General features: G+C 59.6%; 1 protein-coding gene across 1 annotated transcript; it reads right to left on the bottom strand.

Annotated features, from left to right (window-relative positions):
• Nucleotides 1-95: 95 nt before the first annotated feature.
• Nucleotides 96-10,082, bottom strand: CST7 (cystatin F). The gene is made up of 4 exons (XM_065921354.1): nucleotides 10,013-10,082; nucleotides 2,603-2,775; nucleotides 1,685-1,801; nucleotides 96-621 (listed from the first exon to the last, which is right to left on the bottom strand). The coding sequence occupies exons 1-4, from the start codon at nucleotides 10,080-10,082 to the stop codon at nucleotides 544-546; spliced, it is 438 nt and encodes a 145-aa protein (XP_065777426.1). The 3' UTR covers nucleotides 96-543.
• Nucleotides 10,083-10,900: the final 818 nt, after the last annotated feature.

The raw sequence follows: 10,900 nt of genomic DNA, 5'->3' as shown, positions 1-10,900 counted from the left end.
CATGTTGGTGCGTGAGGGCAGGGGAGTTCAGAGCCTGTGTGCTGCGTCAGTCGTGGTGCCCCCATGGGGGTGTCCCAAGGCATTTGGCCCTGGCGCTAGACCCGGGGTTCCCACTGTGCCCCACCGTACGGCAGGCCCTCCTGTCACTGAGCTGCCTTTCCAGTTCTCCCCTCAGTGGGTCAAGCACCAGGCAGAGCTTCAAGGGGGTCAGTTCTTTATTCAGGTTTATTCCTAAGTGTTCACCTCGGAGGTCGTGACTGAGCTGGTCAGATCCCTGCCCGCTGCTGGGTTGATTATTCAGCCTGAAGGACAGCCCTCTGGGCTTTCCTCGAGGGCCTGGGACCTTGGGGCATTTGGGTGGGAGGGCCCTTGGGGTCGAGAACCCGTGTAACTCGCACCAGAAGACTCGCCCCATCTGTGCAGACCGGCTTCCCGCCCCAGCGACGACGTAGCTGTCCGTGGGCTCCTGGCGCCACCATTGTGTTCCTGCAGGTGCCGTTCTCGAGGACGGGTAACAACAGGGACGGAGCTGGAAGGCGGCAGTCAGTGACAGTGGAGCATGGACACCTCAGTGGTCTGCAGCCAGGGGATGACCCAGACTTCAGAGTAGCAGCTGAGGGTCTGAAAGGAGGGGTGGCCTGAGGGTTCCCTTCCTGGAGTCTGCCCACCCCACCAAGGCACCCCCACCCACTGCAGAAGCAGGTTCCCAGTGCCAGTGCCTTTGGGGGGGTTATGTACTCACATGTGTGCTTATGTGGATGTGTTCACATGTGTGCACGTCTGTGTGCACACCCACACATAGGCATGTGTGTTTTCTTTACTGAAGAGTTCTCTTCCTGCCCTGACTTTATTTAGAAAAACTTCAAATCTACAGGAAAGTTGCAAGAGTAATTCAAGAATTCACACTTGGGCTTCCCTGGCAGTCCAGTGGTTAAGAGTCCAGTGGGGGCACGAGTTTGATCCCTCTTAGGTGAAGTTCCCATGTGCTGTGGGGCAACCAGAATTCACACTTGGGCTTCCCTGGCAGTCCAGTGGTTAAGAGTCCAGTGGGGGCACGAGTTTGATCCCTCTTAGGTGAAGTTCCCATGTGCTGTGGGGCAACCAAGCCTGTGAACCACAACTACTGAGCTTGCGCTTCGCAACGAGAGAAGCCTCCGCAGTGAGAAGGCCCTGCACCACGACTAGAAAGTAGTCCACTTCAGCAACGAAGACCAAGCACAGCCAAAAAGAAAAAAACAGTACATCCTCCACACCTCTATTTACAGATTACCAAGTTTTGCCACTGGCAACACACTCTAGTACCCTTGTCTGGACAACCCCATGGACAGAGGAGCCTGGCAGGCTGCAGTCCGTGGGGTCACAGAGTCAGACATGACTGAGCGACTAACACTAACGCTAAGTTCTGCTGCCTCTGCTTTCCCCGAGTGTGTATATGTAATTTCTGAATTATGTCAAAGGTGTTTCTGCTCTCCCTGCACCTCCATGCCTTCAGTGTGTGCTCCTGGACACGTGCCTCTGGGAGCAAGGAGGGCTGGGCGTATGGGACGTCCCGGGGGGGCTGCCTCCCACCTTCCAGTGTCAGGGCGGGATCTGGAGCCTCATGGGAGAGAAGTGCTGAGGGTGACCTCAAGGCTGTGGAGGTGGTTGGGGGGTGTGAGGGGCAGGGAGGCGAGACCCCTCTTACCCACTGCAGGGTGCGGTTGGTCTGGAAGCCGCAGTCATCCAGGTTTGCGTGCCCGGTTTTCTTGCAGGTAGTTCTGCTGATATCCATGTCCAGCATGAACTTCAGGCCTTTCACTATCTGTGGGGACAGAGGGTGGGCCCGAGACACTGGGTCCAGGACATGGTGAGAGGGGGGGTGAACTGGGGGCCACCTCCCTCCCTCCAGGCTTGGGCCCGGGTTCCTACAGGCAGTGGGGAGGGAAGACCCCAAATCCCCTGGTCTGGGCCCCTAGGGCCCAGGCGCAGCTTTCATCCACGCAGACTGTCCTCTGTGATCCAGACAGCACCGCTCTCAAGAGTTTGCAATCGCCAAACAGAATAGAAATAACACAGTCACCTGCCAATCCTGTGCCAATGGGGTGACCATGAGTGTGTGTCAGCATGCCGGGTGGTGTGGGGCAGCATGGGTCCTCGGGTCAGCGGATGCGAAGCTTGTGACTGGCTGCCTTGGGCCCCTGCTTTTAGAGGTGAGTGACTGTGTCCTGTACCCTCGACCTGTGTTCTCAGGACCCAGGATGAGCCAGGTCTGGCTGCCCCATGGGGTCTCTGTGTGGGGAGCATCAGGCCTCCCATACGAGGTCACTGAGGAGCATGGGGACCTCCCAGGATGTGATGTGTGTGGGGACAGGGCATGGTGGGGGCAGCGTGGCCAGAAGTGCTTTGGGGCTACGGTGTAGCCGCCTGCAGGCAGCTCTGAAGGTGGGTAGCAGTGCAGCTTGTGCCCCCGCCCCAGGGGCTGCACTGTCCACTCTGGGGAAGCCTGATCCGCTGAGAGATGGTGCTGGCCTTGGAGCCTGACGCAGGTGGCCCCAGGCTGGTTCTGGGAGGTCAGATCTGGTCAGACCTGGCTGCCCTGCGCTGTCGCAAGCCCAGACCTCACCTGGACAAGGGCTCTGCTGACGCGGGACTCCCGGAACAAGAAGGCGTCGTTGCTGCAGTTGTTGAAGCTCTCAGCGCTGTGCCGGGCTGCCCTGAGGACCTCCGGGTCGTTGGTCTTGATGGTCTTGGGAAATCCTGGTTTCACATCTGATTTAAGAATCTGGGAGCAAAAATCTGGACGAGAAACAGAACCAGATGAGAACTTTGCTGAGGGGTGGGGGCTTGGCCCAGGGATCATGCCTCCCACCTCTGCTCCCGGTGTGGCCCCCGCCCGTCCACCCCTCCCATCCGACCACCTTGCTTGTCCCTGCCTCCCCTGGCCATATACCCTCCTGGCCCGTCTACCCCGCACCTCCCGGTGCATCTCCTGTGCGTCCTCGTGGCTGCCCCGTCTCCAGCTGAGGGCCAGTGTGGTAGGGGGCAGAGAGATAGATAAGAAGAGGTTCTGTCCCTGCCCGCCTGGCCCCTTTCAGAAGCCAGGTCGTCTCTGACAGTCACAGGAACCTGGACAGCCCCCCCAGAGCCTCTGTTAGAATGAGCCCTGGTGTGCAGAGAAGTCGCCCCTGGCCTCCGAGGCTGCCCTCTGGCTGCGACCCCTCCTCTTGTCTCCAGCAAGTGGCTGAGGGGGAAGTGCCTGGAGGCCGTCCATCACTCCCGGGACCCTGGACTGTAACCACCAGGCTGCCAGGTCCCTGGGGCACCCGTGTGCTGCTCCTCTGGAAGTTCAGGAAGCAGGTGGATGGCAGAATTCGTAGTTGGCAGTTCAGGGCTGACTTGATCTCAAGCCGACATTTCTCAGTTTTGCTGCGGTGGTCACAGACTACTTGTGCATTAAAAATTGTGGGGGAGGGAGAACGGGAAGAGGGTTTGGGTGGTAGATTACTTCTCTTTACTAGGAATTCCCCCGATTTTCCTGAAGTCATCTTGTGCCCGAGGTGATCCAGAGCTGTCCCATCCCCCGGTGCCAGCTCAGCTGTGGTCTTCCTCTGAGTCACGTGGAGTGTGGGGTCCCCGTTTCATGCACAGCCCGAGTCAGGGCTCAGCTGCGTTCTGGCCGGTGTGGAGGGTCTGTTGGCCTGTGCTGCCTGGAGGGTTACTCTGCCTCCCTTGGCCATGACCTTGAGGAGCACCTTGAGGATTCAGTGAGGCTGGGGTAAGCACAAGGTGGGCAGGCCGGAGCCACAGACGTGTGGATGAGCTTCCAGGTGTAGAGTGTGGAGAGAAGGGGTCAGTGCTGCCCGGGTCCCTCCTCACGGGGGACTCGCTGGGAATGCAGAATTGGGGTGCTGGGTGTGGGCCCCACTATCAGAGGACACACAGCTCCCTAGTTGTGAAGAAATCTTGACTCCTGGGAGGAAAACCATGCTGTGAGGTCAGCAGCGCATGGGGGCTTCATTCCTCAGGGGCTGGACTGGGGAACAGAGACCCCAAGTCATGAGGCTGACAGGCCGAGAGGACCTTCAACTTGAGCTGGGGGTAGGTGGGGGTTAGGCCCAGTGGGCTGGTTGGGCCGGGGTCCGGGAACCTGGCAGGATGGCCTGTGTGGGTCTGTGTGCTCAGGAGCCCGGGCTGGGGTCAGTCAGAGATGCTGGAACCTTTCCTGGGGCCGGCCTGTTTTGGGTTCTAGCAGAGGCTGGGACGTGGCGGACACCCGGCTCAGCTCTGCAGGGTGATCTTGCCGGGGTGTCACTGATCCCATGGTTTAGATTGAGGCTCCCAGAGGAGGCTGGTTCCCCCGTCGCCTGAGGTCATCACGAAGTCCTCCTTAGAACTGGGTGTCTGACGTGGCAGCAGGCACAGGAGACCCCCACCGGGAGTGAGAACCAGGCTGGCCGGGCCGGCCACATCAGCCCAACTGAGTGGTGGAGCATGGAAGGGGCGCTGGCCGTGGGCAGAGAAGCCGCGGGCCCCGTCTGGGTCTGGGTAGGGTCTCTGTAGGGCCCCTGACCCTCCGTGTGACCCGCTGGCGCCTGTGACAGCCTCTTTGTCAGGGGGACTGGCACTGGCTGCCCGAGCGGGACCCCTCCTGGCAGGTGGGCCCAGCTGGGTCCTTGGTCGAGTTGGAGCTCCGGACGGCTCTGCGAGGCCCGCTCAGCTGGGGGCCTGCTCCAACCTGGTGAGAACGTCCTTGCACGGGATGCTGTCACTGGTCCCCCACCAAGCTCTGTCCCCAGCGTCTCTGAGACTCTCCTTTGCAGTGACCCGGCCCTCATGATATCCCACAGAGGCTGGCCGTGGCTGAGGTCTCTGGACATGGCAGCTGTGTTGGTTGGCCATCTGGGCCCTGAGCCCGTGGCTCCGACTCTGGTGCTGGAGAGCTCCTGGCCTGCTGTTGACGACGGGAAATCCAGTGTGGTTTTCTGTTGGGAGAACAGCTTGATTTCTGCTCATCAGCATAGTCTATAAACAGAAGGAGCACCTGTTGGACAGCCCAGTCTCCCGTGTGTTTATAGATCTATATCCATGGCTGTCGATTTTTCCTTTGTACGAATCACATATGGTGCCTTTTATGATTATTAGCTTACCTATCTGGTAGGAAACTTGAAAAATATAGAAAAGTATAACAAAAATGTTAGAGCTCACTCTCTGTTGCAAAGATAATCACTGTCACCTGTTTTTTAAATAAAATGTATTAAATTTCATTTCACTTGAACTTAACGTGATTGTATTAATAATAACGAAGTGAAACTGGGCGAGGCCAGACCTCCGATGAACGTCCCTCCCAAACGTGTGACGTCAGTTCTTAAGTGATTTCGGTAAAATTACAGAGGTTATGAGAATCATTGAATTTGGTTTATTTTTAACTACATTTCCTAAAACATAGGCTTCAGCTCACTGAGGCCTTGTCAGCAGAGTAGTCGGAGCAAACAATAGAACCTCGTTTTTAGTTTGAAAAAGTTGAAAAGTCAAACCTATTTTCGGAACAATTCTTCAAGACATCAACAGGGAAAAGCTAGGGGCAGAATAAGCCCAAGGTGGAGGGGGGTCTTCTTCCAGAAGAGAGGCAACCGGGTGGGGGCTAGGATGCCAGCCAGGTAGCCCGGCCCCCCACACCCACTGAGGGGGTCCCGGGGGCTGTCTTCCTTGCACCTGTACCCCGTCTACAGGGAGAAAACAGGCCTCCAAGAAGTGCAGGGCGGGTTTAACTCCAGGTTCTAAAGCCGCGCTCTTTTTTTCTCTCAAGAAGTATTTCAGGAGGGGTGCTGGGAGTGATGCCGGGGGCTGGGGGGCACACAGTCCAGAGGTGGGGGGCAGTGATGGTGACAGTGACTTGGCAGAAGGGGCTTCAGGAGGGAGTCAGGTGGGCACCAGTTAGAGGCCCGGGAGGTACGTGGGGGTGGGGGGTGGAGGGTGGGAAAGGAGAGCAGAGAGCCCTGAGCTGGAGCCTGGGTGTGGGGCCCGGAACAGGACTGTGACTCACGCTGGTGGCAGGTGGTGGCCTGGTGACGTGGGCTAAGAGGACCACCAGGAGTCGAGGTTGTGAGGAAGAACAAACACTCTGCCTCCCACACCCAGGGGCAGCGTGGAGGGAAGTGAGGTCTCCAGATGAGGTGGGGCGGTGGGGCCTGCGGCCCAGAGGGGCACATGGGAGACAGAGGTGGGCAGATTCCTGAGAGGGGTGGGCCCCTCATGGCTCTTGGGAGAGAAAGAGCTCTTCAGCTGGTCTGGAAGAAATAACTCAGGCAGCAGGAGATTCGGCAAAGAAGACATGGAGGGGCCAGGGACTTGGGGAGGTTAGGGGGACGGCGGCAGGTGGCGGGCACTGGGTCGGGATCTGGCCGCCCCCGGAGACACAGTTGTCATGACACCCGGATAAGCCCCTGGGCAGGAGCGCAAAGGCCTGGAGGGAGGACGGCAGAGGCCCAGCCTTCCTGCGGCCAGAGCAGACACCCCTGGTGGAGACAGGGTGTCGTCTCAGACCAGGGTAACAGAACTGGGCCCGGACAGGTCATGGGCAGGAACCTGTGTGGGCCCGGCCCCTGGCAGACCCTGCCCACCCGCCCTGACACCGCCAAGGCTGCTCCCACTGACCCCCGGATGGCTCGGACCAGGCCATCCCAGTGGGACCAGGCCCCGGCCACTCCCTTCGGTGAAGTCACCCCAGGCCCCTTCAGCCCCGGATGCAAGGGAATCGAGGACTCTCTCCTCTCCTGGTGGTCAGAGTGGGAAGCAAAGCGTCAAGGAACCGTTCTGATGTTTCTGGCTGATAAGTTAACTTTCCATCAGAATCCCGAGTGACCCCTCCTCCAGTTGCTGTCCTCCCTGCTGGACAACCCCTTCTTCAGAACCAGCCTCCCCCCGTGCTCTCAGTGGCCAGGCCCTGCGCTCGCCCTCATGGGTTGGGGCACTCCGCTCCCACCAGCAGTGTGTGGGCGCTTCACAGGCGTCTAGGGGTCAGGGCAGGTCCACTGCTGACCAGGTGGACCGGAGCTCAGGGGACGCTGTCCGCAGCCCCGGGAGTGGCAGCAACCATTAACTGTTCCCACGCAGGTTACAGAGGACAGGGTCTGCCCTCGAATCACCACCAAATGTTCAGAAAGCGTCCCGGGAGAGGACAGCAACTTCCTGACAAAGACCGGCTGTAAAATGAATCAGTAGCAAAAGTTTTGCATAAACAAACGTCCCTCAACTAGCTTTTCTAAAAAATGAAGACATGTGGGAGGCACTGAAGCCTGGGACACTGGCCGTGGTCCACGCACTGAAGCTGGGGAGGGGGCCGGGCCCTTTGGGGAGTCAGTCCCTCCAGCCTCTCGGTCCTTCCCTGTGGGTGGGTGAGCGGCCCTGAGGGGAGGGGAGTTTCCTGGTGTGGAAGAGCAAGGGGGCTCCTGAGTGGCCCAAGGCTCCCCACCTCTTCCTGTTTCAGGAATGTTCTTCTAGGTGTGCCTGGGAGGGGGGTAACCGGAGAAGAGAACCAGGGTGCCCAGGAGTGGAACACACTGACGTCTCTACAGAAGGTCCATCCCCCACGCCACGTGCCTGGGGGTTTCCTCCTGGTGGTTGCTTCCCTGCCAGCTTCATGGGGCCCTTGTCGTGGGCAGAGCCTGGGGCTCACACCGGGGTGGGGGGGAGGGGTTGTGCCCAGGGACTAGGATGCTGGTGTCCATAGTCTGCCTGGAGGTTCACCCCGAGCCATGCCCCCTCATGTGACATCACATCTCAGTGAGCCGGTGGTTGCCCTTAATTCCGTGGGGCCACACCCACCGGTGTGCTCTGGGGGCGCTGAGGGATGAGTTGCCCTTCGTTTAGGGGCGTGTGTGTCCCCCGGCACAGACAGGATGCTAGTTAGTCCCAGCCTTGACCTGCTGGGACCCGCCCAGAGTGAATCCCACCTCTGTCTCTCAAAGGCTGTGTGGTCTTGGGGAAATTGCTTGACCTCTCTGAGCCTCTCTTGACGGCACCTACCTCTCAGGGTTGTGGTGAAAGTGCAAGAGACCATCTGTAGGAAGGTCTTGTGGCTAATGGGCGTGTAATAGTGTCGCAACTGTCAAATATCAAATATGCAAAATGCATATTTGGGGGTAAAGGGTGTCCCAGGTGGAAAAAAAACCTCAGAATGCAGAGGGCGGGTCAGGGGCCCCCATGCCGAGATGTGGCCTTCCCCCCCATGGGATGCAGCCCAGCATGGGCCTCCCTTGTGGATGGACAATGGTCTCTGGGTGTGCCCAGGTCCTGGACCCCAGGCCCTGCCCAGGTGGCCTGTGGTGGGAAGCTGGGCCCCTGGGAGCCTGACTAGGGGGGCTTCCCAGGAGAGGTGAGAGCCAGCTTGAGAGAGAGGCCTTTCCATTCTCAACAGAAGGCAGAGCAGCTAAGGAAATCAGTGCAGCGGTTTTCTAGGTTCTGAAGGGCTCAGGTCAGCGCAGTTCAGCGCCAGGGATGGGGAGAAGTCAGGAGCCCAGGGCTTGACAGTGGGGACCCCTGTCCCACCACTGGAATCTGTTCTTGGAGGAGGGCTGTGGTGAGGGCAGACTTGGGGCCAGGGCTGAGCCGGACCACCAGCCAGGGATGTCTAAGCCCCTCACTCTATAGACAGGGCCAGAGGCCTTCGCTGGGCCTGGGCTCCATCACAGCAGAGAGGGTCTGTGTGGCGTGGGGGCTGCTGCCAGCAGAGACTCAGGACCTGGGGTTTGGGCGGGTGACTGCCCAGCACCCCAGACCCAGGGGGACTGCCTTCCTTGGGCCACAGCAGCCAGGCTCCTCCTGGGCCTCCGGCGGTCTGGTAATTTGCCCATTTCATGGACAGTGAGACTGAGGCTCAGACAGGCTTGAGCTCCCAAGGCCTCTGCATGAGAGTTGGACCCTGGGCCCTCCTTCATCTGGGCTGCGGGGCTGTGAGCAGAGCTGACAGGGGAGGGCCCGGCCAGCCAGAGGGGGCACAGCAGGGGCAGGCACAGCACGTCTCTCCCGTGGGGTTGGAGATGGCTGGGTTCAGGGCCAAACCCCAGCAGAGGACAGGCAGTCCCACCCAGGGAAGAGGCCCACGCCCAGTGCCTCTGGGCCAGGATTCCCCTCACCATCCCCTTTTTAGGGGAGGAAGGGAGGCAGCAGGAGCAGCTTAGGGCCAGGGAGGGCAGGAATGCCCATCCCAGTGTGGTGGAGACGTGGGCCCCTCACTCAGGCTTTTCCTTCGGATGGGCACTCGGGGGTCCCAGGCAGACAGATGGCCCAGAGGAGAGGCCCTGTGGGGTTCACAGTGTGAGCTAAGACCGCGACCCAGGGGAGGGGACCGAGGCCGGGTGTCTGGTCCCTGTGATCCCCGAGATGGGCCAGAGCCCCAGGCAGTGTCGCCCACTCCCAAGACTGTGACCCCTCCAGGGACTGAGAAACTCGGGCTGTCTCCTTGTCACCTGCCCGGGCACCTCCACCTGGTCACCTGTGGCCAGTCTTCAGCCTCCTTTGAAGACAGAGGAAGGCAGAGAACAGTTGCTGCCTGGGCACTGCCCCCACGCCCTGCACTGCCGCTGGTCATTTCAGCTCCGGCCAACAGCTTCCTTGTGCACGTGGGGCCAGGTGCTCAGGGGCTGTGTGACTGGGCGAGTCACCTACCCTCTCTGGGTCTCATTTCCTGGCGGCTCCCCTCGCCTTCCCCTAGTGGTGGCCTGCCCGGAAGGATAAATGTTCCCCTAGACAAGTCACAGGGCCGCAGTGGAGGCCGGAAGGATGCGCTCTCAGAAATGGCCTGACCCTGCGAGCTGTCCCCACGAAGGGGCCCTGGGGGAGGGCCTCCTCTGGGCACCCACAGACACCAGGAATGGCGGGGAACAGAAGGCGGTTCATTGGCCCCCAGAGCCCCCAGTATCCCTAAAACCTGTTCCCCACAAAGGCAGCCTCTATGAGGTCCCCTGGAACGTGCCTTGGTGACGTGTGAGCAGCAAGCTCATAGCACCAGGGCAGTGGGGAGATCCCCTCTTACCTGGTGAAGACTTCCCCAAGACACCCAGGACCAGGCCACAGACGGTCAGCAGCGCCCCGGCAGGGTGCATGGCTGTGCTCAGACTGCTGGGCAGGGGTGCCTCCCCGAGGTGGTGGGGGAGCCCCGCCCCATGAACCGCCTCTCTGGGGCGGGCTGGTGGTTTCTTGCTGTTCACCTCCACATCTCTCAGCTGCAAACTCAACCGCTTCCTTTGTAAGAATTTCCAAACAACGATTATTTGTAGAGGAAGGAGGAAGAAGTGAGAGCAACTAGCAAAACCTCTGCAATTTTCTGCCCTGGAAACGCGTGGAAGAGACGTCTAGAGAAAAATGAGCAGGGATTTTCAGAACAGATGCTTGGGGTTTCTCCTTCAAAGGCCCAGATTCTGGGGTCTGAGTGGCCCCCTACAGGAGACTGTCCTCCTGGCATGAACGGGCCAGTCTCCCTGGGAAGTGGCCAGAAACCAGGGCGCAGATTGCAGTTCAGAGGAGCCAGGTGAGGAGCAGGGTTTGCTGATGAGTGACTGATCCTCCAACCTTTGGCTCAGAGCCGGCAAAGGGGACGAAGGAACAGGGTCTGGCCCAGTGGTCCTGGCACCCTGCCTGAGCGCCCTCTACAAGCCCAACCCACGGTTAGGAGACGGGCTCTGGAACCATGTGGCCTGCAGCTCAGCTCCTGAACACCTGGGTGACCTGGGGGCGAGGGTCTCCAAGCCTCAGTTCCTCAATTAGTTTGTGCTGAGGATTTGGGGACGTCGTGAATGTAACAGCCCTTGTTACAGCCTGTTAGTGTTAGTTAGTGTGAATCTCTCAGTCATGTCTGACTCTTTGCGACCCCATGGACTGTCGCCCACCAGGCTCCCCTGTCCATGGGATTCTCCAGGCAAGA

This window comes from Muntiacus reevesi, chromosome 2 (genome assembly GCF_963930625.1).
Source record: "Muntiacus reevesi chromosome 2, mMunRee1.1, whole genome shotgun sequence".
Taxonomy (NCBI): Eukaryota; Metazoa; Chordata; class Mammalia; order Artiodactyla; family Cervidae; genus Muntiacus; species Muntiacus reevesi.
Note: the sequence above shows the minus strand (reverse complement) of the source record. Positions and strands in the feature narration are given on the sequence as shown.